This window comes from Onychostruthus taczanowskii, unplaced genomic scaffold (assembly GCF_017590055.1).
Source record: "Onychostruthus taczanowskii isolate IOZ18803 unplaced genomic scaffold, ASM1759005v1 scaffold177, whole genome shotgun sequence".
NCBI lineage: Eukaryota > Metazoa > Chordata > Aves > Passeriformes > Passeridae > Onychostruthus > Onychostruthus taczanowskii.
Window position 1 is genome coordinate 479,329 of NW_024498984.1, and position 19,716 is coordinate 499,044.

General features: G+C 37.4%; 1 protein-coding gene across 3 annotated transcripts in view; it reads left to right on the plus strand.

Moving 5' to 3' along the window:
* Positions 1-19,716, plus strand: part of GAS2 (growth arrest specific 2) — an 87,074-nt gene that overhangs the window by 19,182 nt on the left and 48,176 nt on the right. For all 3 annotated transcript variants that reach the window (XM_041400285.1, XM_041400287.1, XM_041400286.1), the window contains exon 4: positions 14,840-14,981. In XM_041400285.1, coding sequence (XP_041256219.1) covers positions 14,840-14,981 — 142 coding nt within the window. The remainder of the gene's footprint in view (positions 1-14,839; positions 14,982-19,716) is intronic.

Genomic DNA, 19,716 nt, shown 5'->3' on the forward strand with positions numbered 1-19,716 from the left:
GAAGGCAATTAGACATTTGCAGTCCCATGTGTGGTCATTATTTAGATTTGTTGGTCTTTATTTATCAGGCTGGTACAACTGACAATGCATTTAAAGGGAAAAAAATCTACCTCATTGCTATTTTCTCAATGTATGTTATTTCATACTTAGTAAGAATTCAAAGAAGTGGCAGAATAACAGATTTGTATCATTGTATGCTATTAGGGAGCTGCTCATCCTTTCAGATTTTAATTCCCTGTATAGCACTCTTGGGCAATCTGACTTTGTGGTACCAAGAACATTTATGAAGAGATAATACTGTATGAAATTTAGCGCAGAAAGAATTCCACGATCCTCCCCTGAATAATTTTTATGCCTTTCATTAATAATATATGTGGAATTTTGAAGCCATTTGACCCTTGCTCTGCACAGGATAACAGGAACATGTTCTTTCACTGAGGTACCCTGATGGCTTCACTGGCAGCTGGGAGAAGCCACTGATTTCTATTGAGTTTTGAGCCTCTGTCAAAATAGATAACAGACTTTGCTATCCCTATATGCAACTTTGAATTTTTCTAGATAGAGACAGCTGATATCAATGAGCCAGAAGGATCAGTGTGCTTGCTGCACCAGCTTGCATCTGAGTGAGGAATTCATGATAAGGATGTGGTTAATGGATGGAGTGTGTGTCATCTTAACTGAGGCCTTCCACAGGCTTGTAGATCTGGTCTGTTTTCATAAGCAAAGTTTTGCCTTCTGTGTGAACTTCTTTCTATGGAAAAGCTTCATATAATATTTTGGGGTTAGTTTTGTCTTAAAGAAAGATGATATGTCCTGCTCTGATTGATATGTAGTACTGATCATGAATTCATTGTGAAGCTCTTTGGGGCTGCTAGTTTAGCAACACTAGCAACAGATTTAAGAAAACATTAAAAGCTAATATTACATGCACTGACTCATCAGTTTTTTGCCATAATTCCCTAAATTCATATTGCAATACTCTACAAAATAGCAGAGGTTAAATCCTGTTGCTTCTGATTTAACAGCTTGTGCAATAAGTTCCAAGTCAATGTCAGTTTTGCGGTTTGTTTGTTAACTGAACTGTATCATTCCCTTTCTTATTAGTGAGCATTGACCTTCCTTCAGATTTTAGGAATCCCCTAGGCCAGCATCAGCTATTTTGAGTGTGGAGTAAATGGGGAAAACAGACGTCAAAGAAGTTCCCAAAATATTGTGTTTTCCAAATCTGGAAGGAAGATTGTCATGCTGATATCAACACTTCCTTCTTTTGTCATGTGGAAACACTTGTGGATACTGGGGACATTTTCAAAATACATAGGAAACTACTGGTAATGTGACTTCGTGGATAGAGCTTTAAGAGACTGAAGAGGAGATTAAATGGATTGTGATGAAGAACTAGTCTTCTTTCCTTAAGAGTCAGAGGCAGGCAAAAAAGGCATAACTATTTATGCATGAAGGAAATAATGGAATTGCTTTTTATGAGTGACTGGATAGGTTAGGATGCTTGAGTGTAGAAAGGGGGGCATGTGATGGAACTTGCAAAATCGGGAATGGTGTGGTAAATGGTCAGTTTCTATACAAAAACTATGGGACATGGAGTGAAGCTGGTGGAAGCCAAACAAAGAAAAGGGGGGACCTTGCTTACATACAAGTTGGAAAATTCTTGTCAGGGAGTTTTTAAATAGAATAAATTTAAAAGTAAATACTGAATAAGGTATTGGAAGAGAGATCTTTTGGAAGGCTGCATACACAGAAACCCCACCCAAAAGAGGAAGTCTCTATAGCTGAAAAGTGTTAGAACTGGAGAAAGTTGAAGGGTCACTCATAGGTTCTGTTATTGTTTCTTGGGGATGAATACCCTGCTGGTTGTGCCAGTGGACAAAGGGAAATCAATCACAGGAGTCAAACTTCAAAGAAATGAAAATTATATTTGGATTTTTTGTTTCTGTGGAGAGCCTTTTTAGGACTGAATCCCTGCATCTAAAAATACCACCTGGGCCACACTCCCCTTTGATATTTGTTTTTCAGGGGAGTGATGTTGAACCTAGAGTACAGGAGTTTGGCAGCCTCTGGTGCTGTTTAGGCAGCCTCTGCATGTTGCTATTGTGAGCTTAATGCCATAATAAGCACCTTTGGATATCATAATACTCTGTGCCTTCCATGACTCTAGCTACTTTGCTGTTTGATTGGTTAATATTCAGTAAGAAGATACTAAAAGCATTTCAGTTCCTAAAGAGGAAGCATTTAAAAATTCTTCACTTCAGAAGATGTTAGGTCCCAGGATTCTTTTGCAAATCCCAGAAGACAATGTTCTTCATTGTTAAGCAGCTAAACCATGCTTCAAAACCTGATAATTCTGAAAGCATTGATGTTGTATCTGATCCTTTGCTACAAACAGACAAAATTTTTGAGTCTTAGATTAAAATGGATTTTTTTAAACAGAGAGCGCAGTGTAACTATATAAGGTATTTTCTAAGTCATTTTTTTCCTCTTTCTGGAGATTTTTAGAGTCATAAATCTTATAATGTACATTTATAAAATACAAGGAGATGACTAGCAACAATCTTAATAAATGCTCAAGATTTGTATAGTAGTAAGTTGTTGAAACTACCTGTACTGGTGTTAATGGAGTACTGTCTTGAAACTACAGACTTATTATTATAGCAGCAGCTATTCCATGAGAGTAATTAATGTTGCACTATGCCATTTTGTAATTTTCTCCCATTGACTTGCATTTCGTCTCCACGGTCTCCTGTCAGTATTTTACTTTTCCTGACAGATAGTTAATTTGAGAATTTCACAGCTGTACAAATAAATCCAGAGCATCAAGACCTGTGCAGTATGCACAAAGCCGACATTTTATTTGGTTTGGCTTAGTTTAGTAAGACCAGTAATAAAGATTTAAAAATAAACATAAATAAACCGTGTTGATTGTTGTTACCATTTTTGTTAGCAGGGCACAGTAGTATGCCCACCAGCCTTGAAGCTGCTGATGTATTTACAAACACTCCACTTTAAACAATGTTTTCATGAAGGAGGTTGAAGGTGAATTATATTTGAGAGTCATGTTATGCATTTTAAGAATTATAATTAAAAGAATCTGTACCAATTATTCAGAATTAGATCTGGAATCTGGATCTTGCTCTTAGACCCCAGATGGCCAAGCTGAAAGTCTGATCTAATCAACATGGTAGTTTTATTTATACTGTAGGCTTCAGTTTCTCAGGATTATCTGTGTCTATAGATAGGATGAATGGATGGTATTCTGTAAGTTTGGTGCCTTGAGCCTGTCTGCCCAGTGTAAAGAGACATCAGCTGCGTCAGTGATGTCAGGTTCAGGTCCCCTCTGTAAGTCAGAAATCTGACTCTTGAATTGAGTCAGATTTCTGACTCAATTGAGAATTTCATGAATAGGGCTGCATCAATTGTGAGGGTATGAACAGATCCTTTATGGTCTGGAGCAGCAATTTGCTTTTCTGCACACTTGTACTTTCTGGACTTATTTTGCAATAAAAGCTCATGGAGCCAATTTCTAATCATATGCATGATAGATATGACTCTCAGTTGGGAGGATTAAAAAACTACAGCATTGTCTTTTTGTGTATTAATCTTTCTAGCGGCAGACTGATGTGGATGTGAGAGGGAAAGAATGATCTTGCAAAATGATTCACAGTGCTGATCCATCTAGAAGGAATAATTTCCACAAGACTGTAAAGCTGCTTGTTAGAGAACTCTTTGTATATTTCTCAGATGTGGCAATAGCTTGCTCATTCAGCTGGGTTGCTACCAGGTTTCTTGCAGATATTGCAGGATTTGTCTGCAGTAGGTCACATGCACAAACCTTCTGTGCCTCAGCAAATACTCCTACAACTGAAGTTTATGCTTGCAGGAGGATTGCAGGGTACGATAGATGGTGTTGCCCATCAGACTAGGAAAGCAGATTTCTGAACAATTCCAGGATATTTGTCTGCTTGGCATGTTCCAGGTGAATACATTGAAGAACAAATTAGAAAGGCTTTAAATGCACTTCAAGCCATGCACTGTGTTAGAAGCAGAGCTATCCAATCCTTGAGGCAGCACCAAGACATCCCATGTCTCTGGATTGTTCCTCTCTTTGGTTCTTGTCCTTGGGAAGGCATGGTTTGTTCCCTTGTTTGGCTGAAGAACAGGGTATGTGAACTGGCCCTGCTCTTTTCAGTGGTTCTCCTGCATACCCCTCTCCCTGCTCCTGTTTAACATTGCAGAAATAACAGGAATTTGCATCACAAGCTAATTGTCAGGGAAAAAGCAGGGCAGATTGAAGTATTTAACTACATGGTAGCTCCATCTTTGGAAAATATAATGACTCGAACTGCAAATCAGGTCATGAGGACCACATTTTGATTTCTAATAATATAATTTAACAAGAGAACACAGAGGTTTTTTCAGAGATTTTTAATTAACACTGACTTTGTATAGAATGCTAATACTTAAACACTTCATAAAATATATATTAAACCTGGATGTTTTCATAACATTTTTGCCATTACTTCAATACATGTATTAAAGATAAGGATGGCATATTTTCTGAGAGACATTTATAAACAGTCATTTTTAGATTTGCTGGATTTTGCCTCTTATATGAAATGCATTTTAATGGTCCTATTACTTATTTTGTTAAGTATTTCAAGCAAACTGTAGACATCTTTGTAGACAGATCTTTCTCTTTGGCTTTTTATTTAGACTACTAGGAATAGTCTGGAACAGAAATGTAACAGACTTGCATGGAAATTACCTTATAACTTGAAAAAACAACGGAATTTAGACCAACTGTCCTCAGTTTACTGTGCAGTTCTTAGACCTAAGTTTGTGGTAGCAGTTCTCTGTGAGTAATGAATAAGGAAGAACTATAGAATTTGATGCAGTTACCAATAGTGACTCCTGAACTGAGATAAGCCAAAATTTCTGAAGCAATGGGAATGGTGAGCATAAGTAATGACTGCAATGCAGAAGAAGAAAACAAAGTCCCTTTGAGGCATAGACATCAATTTGTAGCTACTATAATTGTTTAATTTGTTTATTTAAATAAATATTCAAAATTGTGTTTGTTTATGTAAATCAGCTCCAAATGCTTCAAGTGTGCAGTAAAGCTTTGCTCTTAACTTGAGGCTGATTTAGAAATTTTGTTGTTTGGATAAACACTCCACCATGTTTTTCAAATCATGAAGTTTGTTAAGTTCTGCACCTGTTTAGAATTCCCTGGGCTCTAGCAGTTTCCTTGTGTTTTTTAAATGAAAAACTTACAAAAATTCAGATTCTTTGTCATAAAAACGAAGATGCAGTTTTTTCTCAGCAATTAACATCCAGGGCTTTGGAGTGTCAATGTACCTGCAGTAAGGTACATGCTAAATTCTTTCTGAATGTTTTCAGCATTTGCATAAAAAATTCATCTTTGTTAAACATCTGAAAATTCAGAAAGCAAACAGATAAAGCATCTCAAAAAATTCTGTATTTCTTTAGACCGTCTAAGTATTTCAGTCTTCCTTGACACTTGTCTCATGGGAGGAAATGCACCATTTGGAACTAATCTTACAGAAAAGGGCTGGAAAACCCTCACCTTGTCTTGCACTTCAGAAGGTCACAAAAAGTGAGATTGCTCATTGGGAGAAAACCAGGTGGAAGAGGAGGCATAATGGTAATACAGCTGAATATCCACCATTATCAAGGATTTTCAATGGCTACTTACATTTGTTATTTAGACTGACAGTGAAAGGCTATTCACTATAATTCCACAGATCACAGTAATATGTTATTTGACCACACTGTCAGTGAAATTATGGAAATGTTTTTCGATAAGAAATTTTAGAACCTGTAATGTGTTTTGATGAACAACCATGTCGTTAGAATTTTTTTGAAGCATTTTCCTTAGCTTGTGTTCTTCTGGAATAATTAAGGGGTAAAGTGATTTTGAAATTGCTATTACTAAAATTAGTTGCTTTTGCCAAAATTTAGTAGTTTTTATGCTTTCTTTTGAGAGAATCATGTCCCCTTTAGGAATGTCATGTTTGATAAAACAGAATTTGATAATACATAAGTTGCTTTAAAAAATATATTCCATGACAATCCACCCAGATTTCACCATTTATATCTCCTGGAAATACTTTCACACCTCATGGAATAATTGGTGCTTATTGGCATGTTCATTCACAAGTCGTGCTGTGTGACAACACCACAAACAAATACAATTCTCTTGTTAATTGCAACCCTCCAATTTTTTTCTCATTTAATTGGAATAAAAATGAGGGAAATTCAAGAACTAGGATTCTTTTGTCTTCTTCAACTAATTCTTTGCTAATTCAACTCTGAGTTCTGAGGTTGTGATGGGGAAAAGCTCAGGATCATCTACCAAGGATAAGGTGTAATTGCCCTCTGAAGGAGCAACTGTGAGAATTGCCTCATTCTGTTATACTTAAGTGTTATTGAAGAAGCCCATTATGAAATGCCAATTTAAAAAATCCCCATCTAAATATTAATTGTGAAACCCAGAGATCTGAAGAAAAAACACAGATCACTTATTGAATGTGAATGAACGACTGAATCCCTGTTTTCATGGATACTGTAGGGAGGTCTTTGCCATGGCTTACCCTAGTGTCTTTTTCTTATGGTCTCTGTTTATAAAATCTTAATACACTTAAAAAAAAAAATGAAGTCTTTCTCTTGAACGCATCTTATTTTAGTGGCTCTATTTAATGCTGTCATAGCATTACAAAAAAACCAAACCACCACTGATTTTTGCATTTGGCCTGCTAGCATTTTCAGAGAGTTGCAGTAATGGCTTTTAATTTTTGGTGCACACATGCCTGGAGTCTGCAAGATTTTGAAAGACTGTTGATAAAAGTGAACTTGTCAGTAGGCATGGATATGTTACAGACGTAGATGTCTAGAAGTTTTGAAAGACAATTGATCGACCTCCCCAAGTCTTTGGACTGTAGTGACCTAATCCCACCCTCAGTTACACAGTGCAGTGGGAGGAAAGTGTCTGACATCTGCTGAGGTGGGCTCTCTGCTGTGATCCTCCAAGAGCTGTGCTCTGCAGTGCAGGACTCCTGGTTTTGGTCCCTGTGTGTTACCCTGGGTCAGCAGCCCCTGAGAGGTGGCCTTCCAGCTCTGATGTTGGGATTTTGCCTCCATGTGTTGAAATGCACATACCCTTAGACTACATTTAAATTGCTTATTAGTCAAATAATGAAATGTGATACAGCTGGTGAATGAAGCTGCTGCCTTGCTGCTTTCTGACATTATTTACTTCTGGATATCACAGTGGATTGAATAGTGTCTTGTATTCCTTGGCTTTCTGGCAGGCTGCTAGAAGTAAAAGCTGCATTGTTCATTACTATCATTGTTCATTGCTATTAACACTATCTTTTCTGAATAACCAATCTTTTGCCATGTAATGAGTAAGCTGTGTCTTGGACAGAGAACTTAGAAGAAAAAGGACATGAAAAAATGCTTAATTTAACAATGTAATTTTAAAAGTTAAGTTTATTTTCCATATATTATTACTCTTAAGAAGCTAACACTAATGCCACATGGAAGAATGTGTTCTACTTTGACACTTAATTACATGGTTAAAGCATTAATTTAGTCTTGCAGTTATTTGAATGTTGAAGTCTGTATATTTCTGTAAAGCCTTGATGATGTTAATTATTTTTATTGACATATTGTAAATGTGTTGGGGATTCCAAATTATTCACAAATGCTTTCTTAAAATCTGGAAAGTTGATAATGAGTGATTTTTGGCTTTTGATGATCTCTTCGGTTATTATATAGGATAAAAATCTGATCAACACATGATCTGTAAACTTGAAATCCAATCTCCTGTTTCATTAAAATGACATGATATGACAATATAAAAACTGTTTCACTGAAGGGAAATGTTTTGCTGCTTGTTAAGTGGATTGCTTAGGGGTGCTTGCTTTGTTGCGTGTTCAATATTATTTTTCATCAGTCTAGAAGTTGTTCTTAGTTCTGTGTCTGTGAAAAAGTTTGGCTTTTTTTTGTGTCTCCTAAGCCTTCAGAACTTTCTTGCTGAGTTTTCATATTCTAAATTTGCCCTGGGGTTTAACTTCTATTTTGCAGCTTTCTTTAGGAGGGCTGAGGGGTTTGTATTTCTTTTCTTAGTTATTTTTTTTTTTTTTTTAAGTGGGAAATGCTTAATTTAAATTCTATGTATGTATTTCCATATTCTGTTTTACATGTACATTTAGCACATTCCTTTGACCGTTGGTCCAGTTGTTTAAGAACACTTGAGGAAATGAGGAAAGAACTGAAGGAGGAAAGGGATTGGTACTGGCCACAGAGCTAAGTTAAAAGGCAAATGGCAGAAAGTTTTGAAATAGATACATGTTCTACCTAGCTGATATAATCACATTTCAGTAGGAATTTATGCTCACATAACACTAAATGGCCTAGCAAGACACCACAGCAGTTAGGTACTTCATGGCATAATTTCCCACTCCCACCCCCCATTTTGGTTAACGTAGGTCATCAGGAGATAAAAGCAAATTTTCCCTTTGAGTACCTAGTAACTGTAGCCCTCTTTCATAGCAAACAAATTGCTCATCTTTTTCTTTTTATTCAAGCATAAATGATAGTTCAAAATGTCCTGAAATCATCTTTTCAGAAAGGGAAATATGATGAACAATCTTCAAAATACAGGTCAAGTCTAAGTCTGCCATAAATAAATGGGCATTTTAACATGTGTTCATGAACTCGTTTTGCAAAAGCAGTACCAAAAATACATTTTTCCATGTGATTTCAGAGCATCGATGTAAGAGAGTCCCTTTTGGATTTAGAAGTGAACCTGACAGCATTTTTCCAGGATTGCATCATATGTTTCACTCGCACTTTCACATCCTGTATTAAACCACATGCATGCACGTCAACAAGACAAGATGGTAAAAGGAGTGTGACTGGGGAATTGTTTTCCTGATACTTGATAGGAGTAATTGCGGCCACTGCTGCTTCAAAGCAACTGTGGTCATACTATACTATGTCAACAAAAGTCAGTTTTGCCATGTGGAAACCTAATTATTTCAGAATGATCTGTTAGAAAGCACTTTTGAAATAGTCAGGCCATTTATACAACTCAGTAAAAAATACTTCTGCATGAAACCTTTCTTGAATAAAAGCTTTCATGTGTTAGAGTTTGAGCAGTACAGTGACAGTTTTGGAAATATTAAAAAAAGTAGACTTCTGTTTAAGAGGTGGTAGGAAAATTTAGTAGGTGATTATAAAATATGAGTATTTCCCTATAATTTGTGTGATAAACCTGGTAGGGCTATTACTGAATAGAAAAGAGGGTGGGGCTTTTTGCTGTTCTCTTCAGCAAGACCCTAGTACTAAGGGAAATGGGATGAAACCCTTATGTATTTTAGTGAGATCATGTGATGTCAGGGATATTTGTCTTTGTAGTATTTGCTCCAGAAAATGACCCAAAGCTTTTGTGGTCTTTTTGGTTGTTAAATGATGTAGCTGTTGTTCGCAACAATGTCTTGTTTTCACATGTGCTTGTTTGTCACTCCTGAGCTGTTCAGGACATCTGTTAATCAAACATCTTTTCTGTCGCTATGAAATTAAGAATATCACAAATTTGCTTAGTAAAGTGTGATGTTCTGTACCTAGACTCTTACTATTTGCTGTAAGTAGCTCTTACTACCAAAAATGTGCTATTGAAAGATACTGTAAAGGAATGTTCTAAGTTCCATGAATGTCTAAGCTTCATAGTGAAGCTAGGTTAAACTATGTGTTTAAAAGTCTTAGTTGTCAAGGCACAGAATTGTAATTTATGTGTATGAAATTTCAGGTGATTACTGACACATAAACCATCTGTTCTGAATTGCTCTTCTTGAAAGAAATTCTACGTTCAGTCACTGCAATATACATAAATCAAAAGATACAGAATCAGAGAATCACACAGAATTTCTAGGTTGGAAGGGACCTTTAAGATCATCGAGTCCAACCCATGTTCTAACACCTCAACTAGGTCATGGCACCAAGTGCCACATCCAGTCTTTTTTTAAACACATCCAGGGATGGTGACTGCACCACCTCCCTGGGCAGATGATTCCAGTATTTGACCACTCTTTCTGTGAAAAACTTCCTCCTTAAGTCTAGCCTGTATCTCCCTTGGCACAGCTTGAGGCTGTGTCCTCTTGTTCTGTCTGTTGTTGCCCGGAGAAAGAGACCGACCCCCAACTCAGCACAGCCACCCTTCAGGAAGTTGGAGAGTGATAAGGTCATCTCTGAGTCTCCTTTTCTCCAGGCTAAACAATCCCAGCTCCCTCAGTCGTTCCTCATTGTGCTCCAAGCCCCGCACCAGCCTCGTTGCTCTCCTTTGGACATGCTCAAGCATTTCAACGTCCCTCCCAAACTGAGGGGCCAGAACTGGACACAGCACTCCAGGTGTGGCCTCACCAGTGCCGAGTACAGGGGAAGAATGACCGCCCTGCTCCTGCTGGCCACACCATTCCTGATACTGGCCAGGAGCCATTGGCCTTCTTGGCCACCTAGGCACACTGCTGGCTCATGTTCAGCCGACTGTCAACAAAAATATTTAGAACCAGATTTATTAATGTGTCGTTAGTACTGGGGAGCAATAGCGACCCAAGGGTCACTAGGAGTTTTCAGCATTCCTGCCAGGCGCTGCAATACCTTCCTAGCGGCTCCTTGGAAGAGAGGCAGTCAGGTTCTCCTGGCCATCTCCTCGCTCCTGGCTGCTCCTGTTCTGCTGGAGGCTCTGTGCTGCAGCAGCTCCTGCTCTCTGGGCCCGCTGCTGGGGGCTGCTGGGCTCAGGGCCAAGAGAGCACATGGCTTGTGCCCACGCTGAGCCCGAGTCTCCACCGAGTGCCAGATGGCAGCCACCAGTCACACACACAAGAATTTCTTTTTTTTTTTTGTGTCGTTTAGTTTTTTTTTTTGTTTTGTTTTGTTGTTGTTTTGGAGTTTTTTATTGTTCAAAAGTTCTCAGGTAATGTAAGTGGTTTATTACAGACTTCCAGAACAGTGTTCAGTATCCTCAGCAGGACTTGAAAGAATTTAGGCTATTTATTATGGTTGTCTCAGCACAAAGCAGTTTAAAGGTACAGAACTGTCTAGAGCTGGAGAGCTGTGTGGAAGCAAACAAACCCAGTGTGATGTCACTAGCTCTTCTGAGCTGTTCCTGGCATTAGAAACAGAACTTTATTTTCTTGGAGAAGACTCACTAGTTTTCTGCAAAGGCAAGCCTGAGAACATGGACACTGTGGAAAAATCCAGAGATGAGAACTGAGAGGTGACATGATTTGACACTGCAGGTCTGCTCTTACACATAAATAACTGTGTCCTTATCTCCTTTCCATTCTCTCTGAAGTCCTTATGCACAAGTCTGCAAGTGCCAGGAATACTGGAGCTGGCTTCTTGGCATCTTGTTCCTGTCACAGTGCTGTTCATCCCTAGTAGATCATCCAGAATTGGCACTTTTAATTTGATGTAATAAATCAAAAGTTACAAAGAGTATAGTAGTGTCAGATATGGTTTATTTGGTCCCCTGATGTTGACTGCTAACTCAGTTGATTCAACATCTGTGTATCACTTTGGATTATATGGGAAAAGAATTTCATAATAATGAAATTCTTTTCCCATATAATCTCTGGTCCAAGCAGAGATTATATGGGAAAAGAATTTCATTCTGTTTGATTTTCTTGCTGTTAAACCAATTTAGAGCTGCTGATAATTTGGTTCAGTGAGAATATGATCAAGTATGATGTATGTACAGTGGATGTTTTCTGTAAGTGGATTGATAGAGTGCTATGATATGACACCTCTTTGCACCTACTGACAAAATGGAGTTAATTATAAAGTACTGAGTATTTCTGATTCTGCTGAAACACTAAAAAACACAGATTAATTGTCAAGACTTGAGGGAATCAAAATACCTTAATAACTGTGACCAGCCTCCCCTGGGACCCTGACCTGCACTCTCTGCCCATGGCCCAGAACATCCCTTTTATCTCCAGCCCTCTTCTTGTCAGAGCTGTGTTGTGAACAGACCATCTCCAGCCTGGCTGTCTGATTGCTCCATATCTAGAGCCCCTTGAAAGAATTCATGTTGTATAGGATTTTTTTATTTTATTTATTCTGGATTAGAGAAGAGCTGTTTTTACTTCCCTGCTTCCTTGCTTTCCCCTCCTTGTTCCAGGTTTCATGGCTAGGTCTGCTGCAGCCCTGAGTTCTGCCTTGTCTTCTGCTGTTTCTGACTTGCCTTCCCTGGACGCACTAGACCTGACTTGGCTCTTCCTCCTCTGATAGAACAATTGCCTAAAGCTCTTACGTTCCCAGAATTGCCTTATGTGGTTGCTCTGGGACTGCACCATTGCCCGTGAGGGCTGCCACTGCCTGTGCTGGGGTCGCCCTTTGGCCCTGGATTGTCTTCCCTCATGGAGCAGCCCAGCTCTTGCTGCGCTCTGCCTTTTCCCATTTTGCTTTGTGCCAGTCCAGTATCCCTTCCCACTTTGCTTGTTCCTCTTTTGCACTGCAAGAGGTATGGTTGGGTTGGATCTTCTCTGGGAAATAATTTTGAAGAAGGGACTTCTTTAGGGTTTCTGCAATGTTTTAGTGCAAAATCATGGAGTGGAAGTCGTGTTTTGACAGCTTTCCTCTGCAGCCTGCACTAGCTGACCTTTTTCCAACAGGCTGCCAGAGACTTGTGTGACTGCTTTCAAAAGAAGTGGATGTCCTTTTAACAGTAATATAGTTAGAGACTATATTAGATTTGTCCAGTTAAAATCTCCTGGGAAAGGGTAGGGAGAGAAAGAGATGGACAAATGCTGCATTTCTTCTTCCCAAGGTCTAAGTCACTGAGAGGAAATGCAATGGGAGAAACTGTCTGTAGAATATAAGTATTTGTCTCAGAAGAGATACTCATTGTTTCTTTGAAGAAATTAGTGTAATATGAAAAGAATGCTAGCCTAAAAAATGTGTCTAGTGCTAACAGCTTTTTATTAACTTTTTTTTAAGAAAAGAAAAAAAATCACTGATATGTAAAGAGCTGAGCATTTATTTCCATTTTTTTTTCTTTTTTTTTTTTTCCCTCCAGAAGAATAGAAAGGGGCAGAAATAATGTTTTAAAACTTCATTGTGGTCTGATCTGTAAGATTGCCCCATATCTAGAGCCCCTTGAAAGAATTCATGTTGTATAGTTTTTTTATTTATTCTGGATTAGAGAAGAGCTGTTTTTACTTCCTTGCTTCCTTCTTGCTTTCCCCTCCTTCTTCCAGGATTGTCCAGGAGGTGATATGGTATCTGTGGCATAAAATGAGATTTTTTTGTTTAAAATATCATGCAAAATTCGTTGGTGTTTTATATAAACTATAGAAAAATAATATTGCCTTGCAAATAGCTTGAATCATAAGTTAATTTTTCCAAAACAATGAAATGTAAATTGAGTAATTGGAGTAAGAATCATGGGAGAATGAAAGCTAGATGGTGATTTGAGGAATAGATTTAATTGCATAAATCTCTGAGACATATTTATATATCTAAGACAATCTGTTTAGTCCCCATTGGCATACTGATAAGTACAATGGTGATTATGCCTGCAGTTGTTCTATTTTGAGTTTATTTGGCTTATTGGGTAGATAGCAGTGAGTATCTCAGTGCACGTAGGCATATTCTGCCATTACATTGCTGCTGTGATATGTGTAATGTGTATAATATTTAAACTCTTTCTAAGCTGTGTTTAATACTGACATTATTATACTGCTAGAAGCTGTTAGAAGGGGAAGCCTACTCCTGTGTCACTCTCCCCATTTTCCAGTAATTTTAAGCTAGGAATGAGCAGAGACACCATATGTGCCATTTTCTACCTCTTAGCTCACTTTTCATTGAGTAACTACTGACTCCAGACAGAAGTAAAAATTTCATAAATCAGCATTGGAAAAACAGTGCATTCAAATCAACATAAGGTCTGAATTCCTCCATGATTTAGAGATCCTTAAAGTTACATATCAACAATGTTTCATTTTCTGTCTTCACTTGGCCATGTAGTACAGCTATTTTTCATTTGAGGAAAAGAAGCCTTAAGTGAAACTAAATGCTAAGGACTTCTTTTCTGTGTGTCTCAGTAAATGTACCAACGCAGGCAGCAGGTTTGCTGTGGTAATTACTCTGTTTGGTACAGATGTGGGTGCTGTATCAGCAGCATCCTTTCTGATATTGAAATCATGTAAAGGGAACTACTCTGGTACAGTGAGAACCTGTCTCTGTGGGCCTTGACTTTGTACCTACTAGATTTACAGTCCTGTGTTGTGCACTGGAGACTTCTGGGTGTTGTTAAACAGGAGACAGGGACCTTTCTGAATTGTTTGTAGTCTTTGGGCCTCAAGACCCATGCCTTTACACTGTGATTACCTCCTAACATAGAACCGAAAGTAATTCACCCTTAATTGTGAGAAAGTTCTGTTCCTAGTTTAAATTCTGTCTATTATATATATATATATGTATATTTATTTTTTTTTTTTTTAAATTCAGTGAACTGGACCAAAGACTAAATACAAAGCCTATAGTTATTAATATTCCTAAGTAGCTATAGTTGGTTCAGCTCTCAACTTCATTGTGTGGACTTTCGGAAAGGCTTTTTGGTTGAGAACTGCATGCTGTTAAATTCACTTCTCATGCTTCTTTTCTTGGAATTCTTTAATGGCCAAGGAAATAATTTGGTGGGAGTTACCCATCTATGCAAAACTTGCATAGTGATTTCATAATACTTAAGTATTATGATAGTATGTATAATTTAGCTAAATAAAGAATTCCTGTTTTTCAGACCTTACCAGTTCGGAAAATTCCATGCAAAGCCAATGCTCCTTCAGGGTCTTTTTTTGCACGAGACAACACAGCAAATTTCTTATCCTGGTGCAGAGGTGTAGGTGTGGATGATACCTGCCTGTTTGAATCAGAAGGTTTGGGTATGTATTTCTTTATTCTTCATGTAGTAGTTGGTAATTTAAGATAACTTTTCCTTTGCGTTTCACCTTGAAAGACAGAAAGGCTTTTAATAGGTCCTGACACTAATTCTGACCTTTGTTTGTGTTAATTCTGCTGCTTGTCCATAGAATGAACAATTAAAGTACACATCACATACTACTCATTCAAGCCAGTTTTAAGAGGAACTTAAATGAGAGAAAACTTTTGCTATGTTTTCTTGCACACAAATGATTTTTCACCCTACACATACTTTTCTGAGCATGGAATGCTGTTCCTTAGTTTAATGTATAAGATTTTTCTGTTTTGGGAAGGTAGGATACAAGTGCATGCACAGTTCTGTCTGCAGACATTTGGCTAGTTGTGGAGATTTAATGAATTGCACAGGAGGTGAGAAGATACAAAATTTTCCTGTTTCCCATGCTGACCATTTTTCCCAGTTAGTTTCCTTGTGCAGTTCTGGACAAAAATGATCCAATACTACTGCTTCATGGTGTTTCATGAAAATAATTGTACTGCTCAGGAAAATACTACATAGTCTTCGTTGTTTTAACTCTTCTTTCTTCAAAGGAAATCTTATGAATCTTGACTTCACAGTTTTTCAGCCAAATCTCATGAAATGAAGAGAGTCCAGTGTTTGCTATCTGAAATCAGATAAAGCAGTCATGGTGACAGATCAATTTCTATGGAAGACAAAGGAACACACTGAAAAGCTGAAGCTTCTTTGTTCTGTTGCTCAAAAGCCTTTGCCCTGTTGAAGCTCTTACATGTGTTGTGACTGATCTATTTCAATTCTTTTACAGTCTCGTTCTGCTTCTGTAGTCTAGCACAGATATTTCTGAGAGAGTTTTTCATTTGTCTGTTCTTTTATCCTGGGAAGTTTTTTAATTCCATTATTTTATATGTCTGGGAGAAAATGCTTGGCAGAGAACAGCTTACTATCTCAAAGGTGACAAATAGTGAGTTGAATATATGTATTGACTTTGTTTTGGTAATTAAATCTTTAAGATGAAATTCTTATTTGATATGTAAGTCACATGGAAGATGAACAATAACTGTAGTTTCAATGATTTGAAATGGTGAAGAAGTTGAACACTTACCTAGGACCAAGAAGCTTGTAAACAGCAGGAGATGCAGACCTCCAATGCCTGACACAGGCAGAAGAACCTCTGGTTAATGGAATACTTCAAGGTATTTGAAGTTTGTATTGTTATGGTAAGCCCAGCTGTGGAACAGATTGTTCCACAAATTAAGTTAAGAAACTAGATCTTGTTTAGAGTTGGAATTGACATAGCTGGAATACTGACATTTCCTGATAATTAATTTTCACACATACACAGTGCCTTGCCTGCCATAGTGAAACAGAGTGCAAATAGACCTGAAAAGGTGTGTTCCAGAGGACTTCCTCACTCAGAAAACTGAAGTGAAATACAACTGAGTGTGCAAACCTGTACTCGATTTTGTTTGATTAGCGACTGATTTTCTTCATTGATTAAAATCTAGGTTCTGTGGTTTCCCCCCTTATTGTATAATGTACTCATAGAAAAGATTTATGTTGCTTGAAATAGGATTAGGACTTGATAGCATTTTTGACCCATTTTTCTGAACTTGAGAAGGAGGTGGTAATCATGCCTTTAAAAAAAAAAAAAAAAAACAAAACTAGTCGCTATTATTCTCCTTCAGTTTAATCATGAACTCAAAGTTTTGCTTTTTTGAGATTTTCCTAATGCATTAGAAATAATGATAAATCTTAACAGTTGCCAATCTAAAGCTTTTATGTTCCTCTCTCTCCAACAAATCACTTCACCAATGCGTAGGAAGCAAAAATTCAGCAAAGGTAAGTAATATCAAAGTTTCTTTTCAAAGCAGTGAGAAATGTGTGTGAATGACATCTGTCTTTGCACTGCCTCACTGAATTCTGCATTTTTTTTGTTATTAATTGTGCTGAAATTATGGTTACAGAGGTAACTGTTTTTGTGGTTTTTTTCTGTTTTTCCCCATGGCTCATAAACTCAGTAAATTGGTGTGTAAATTGATAGTGATAAAGCATCTTTTTTCTATCTGTATTAGAGAACCTTATTGTAGCAATGTTCTCAACTGAGTGGATTTTTATCTTCATTTTTTTACTCTTATTCTGTGTGCTTTATGGTATGTAAATACTGTGTTATTTAATTAAAGGCATGTAGGAATATTTTCATTGTGCTACTCTATCATATAAAACATTCCTGAGGTCTTTTTCTGGCAGATATGTACTCTAGAATGATAAGAGTGATTTTGAAGATCTAGTGCACTGAAATACTTGAATGATGGATTTATGACACTGATTTTAAAACAAAAAAAAGTACCAAGTATATTAGAGATCAGCAAAACCAAGTCTATAGTGCTTAAGAAATTGTAAATTGCTATTATTTCTCGTTACTTAAAAATACTATCTCATTGTTATAAGTTCTGAAGAAGTCTTTGAGTCATGCAGGTATAACTGCACACAATTGCATCATCCATCACTGCTGATTTTTAGCACTGAGACTCAAGTGGTACAAAGGTGTTCCTCACTGGAATGGAGCTGTCTCAAACAGAAACTAGAGCAGATAGATAGATAGACAGATACCTGACGAGCATGCAGGTACATGATGTCAGTGGCAATCTTGAGTATTCTTAGAGGCTTCCTTCTGCAGAGGGTTGACATTTCAGGGCTGAGCCACACAAGCGGGTGAGCAGACCTGATCGTGTCGTTTTACTCTTGCCCTTCACTTGTGGACTAATTTAAGCAATTAATGTAATTATTTTAAGTTAAGCACAGTTTCAAATGCTTTGTTGGATTTGGGCTGTTCTGCTGAGCTAAACAAGGAAACAAGATCGAAGTCTTCAAAATAAATAGAAGGAAAAATAAATAGAATGAAAAATAGAGGTGCTTGACATACCAGTAGATACAATTATGCTGTGTAATCACTAGTTACTTTAGATATCATTGGAAGAGAATGGTAGAGAGCTCAAAAATCTGAAGATTTGTACTGCTAATTTGTTAGTAGTCTACAATATGATGTAGTTTGTCTTGCTGAATGTTATAATGCTATCACATAGGTTAAAATGCAAACAAATTGGAAACACAGTTTCGTGTTAAGATTTGTAACACAGCCAGAGCTGACTGGTAGCAATTTATCTCTAAGTGCAGAGACATGGCAGGAAAGGCTCCGAGTTAATGGCTTTGCAAAGAAAAGGTGGCTGGGGTAGCTGATGTAAGAGCTACAGCTCACACATGAACATCTGTAAAAATTATAGCAACACAGTACATAGGGACAATCTTGAGTGCTGCAAAATAGAGGGACACCATGTGTGCTCCCTGCACTCATTGCCAAATTCAGCATGCTTGTCATATTTTTTACTTTTAAAGTTTGTGCATTTAAAGGAGAAGGAATTAGCTTTGTCAATACCAAAAATTATGATCCAAAATCCAAATTTTGATCATCTGTGCAAATCTTGAGGTACAGTGTCATTGAATGATCTTAGATGTATCAGACTATGTGGGACCCTGAATATGATGTGTTAACTCTCTAGTGCAGTGTAACACTGCCTTTAAATCCTCTGCTCCCATAAATATACTTTGTAAATTCCCCTGTAGGGCTTTAGGGCAGCAGATCCCCACAGCTCTGGTAATTTTCTTCATGGAAGCATTCTAGGTGGAGATATTTGTAATTTTGCTCATGCCTGAAGAGTAAAATACTCAAAGGAAACTCTTCTTGGACAAATAAGAATGGTAAGATTTTCTGTGATTGTTTTAGTTCAGTGAACATAAAACATAAGTTCTGAACTCTTTGTGGTAATGCAGTGTTGTTGGATGATTATAGGATTTGGAACCAATGAATATTCTGCATCTCTTCCGTGATAAAGTCTACCCAGCAAGAAAAGGGTTTGCCACTGAGTGTGCCAGCATGCTGATATGTAATCACTTTTGGGAGTTGTTGGATGCTGTTGATGGTTAATGTTTTGTGGTTGTATATTCTGTGCACCTGTACACACAGTATGTGACATGGACTTCTTTTGATGCAACTGATTGATTTGAGTTTCATTGACAGGTTTCCTAAATAAATGCATTGAGTGTTTTAGTGGAAATAGTAAACTGAAACACAAGCACCTCTGATTGCTCTTCTAACATTGTTGGTTTAAAGGTTATTTAAAAAAATACTCAGATGTTGCTTGCTTAAAAATATTTTGTACACGAGGAAGATTATTTTTTAAATTATAACTGTAGTTTATCTGATTTCAAGATGCAAGTTTTTTCTGTTCTTTTATATTGAAAGTCTACATATTGTAACACTATGTTAAAATTTACTTGAAGTTGCATCAGAATAAGATTTTGTCCCATCTTTCACAACTCTTTACTAAACTACTCATAATATTACTGAATATGTCTCATTTTGAGGACTATAGAAGCATCCTAGACTCTTTGTTGTTACCACTGGATTTGCATGTTAAACTAATGAATTTCAGTAAATTGGTGGTGTTCGGATGATCTCTATATCCCTTCTAGATTAATTCTTTACTATCCTTAGATCTAGTATGTTTGACACCTTAATTGTTTTGAGATTTCCATAAGTGATTGAGCTGAAATGGGGCAGGGAGTATAGGGGAAGCACAAGTGTGTCATAGCATAACTCTGATGCAGAAACAAGGGTAAGTTTGTTATAAGTTAACGGAGTGTTTACAAAACAATATTGGAGG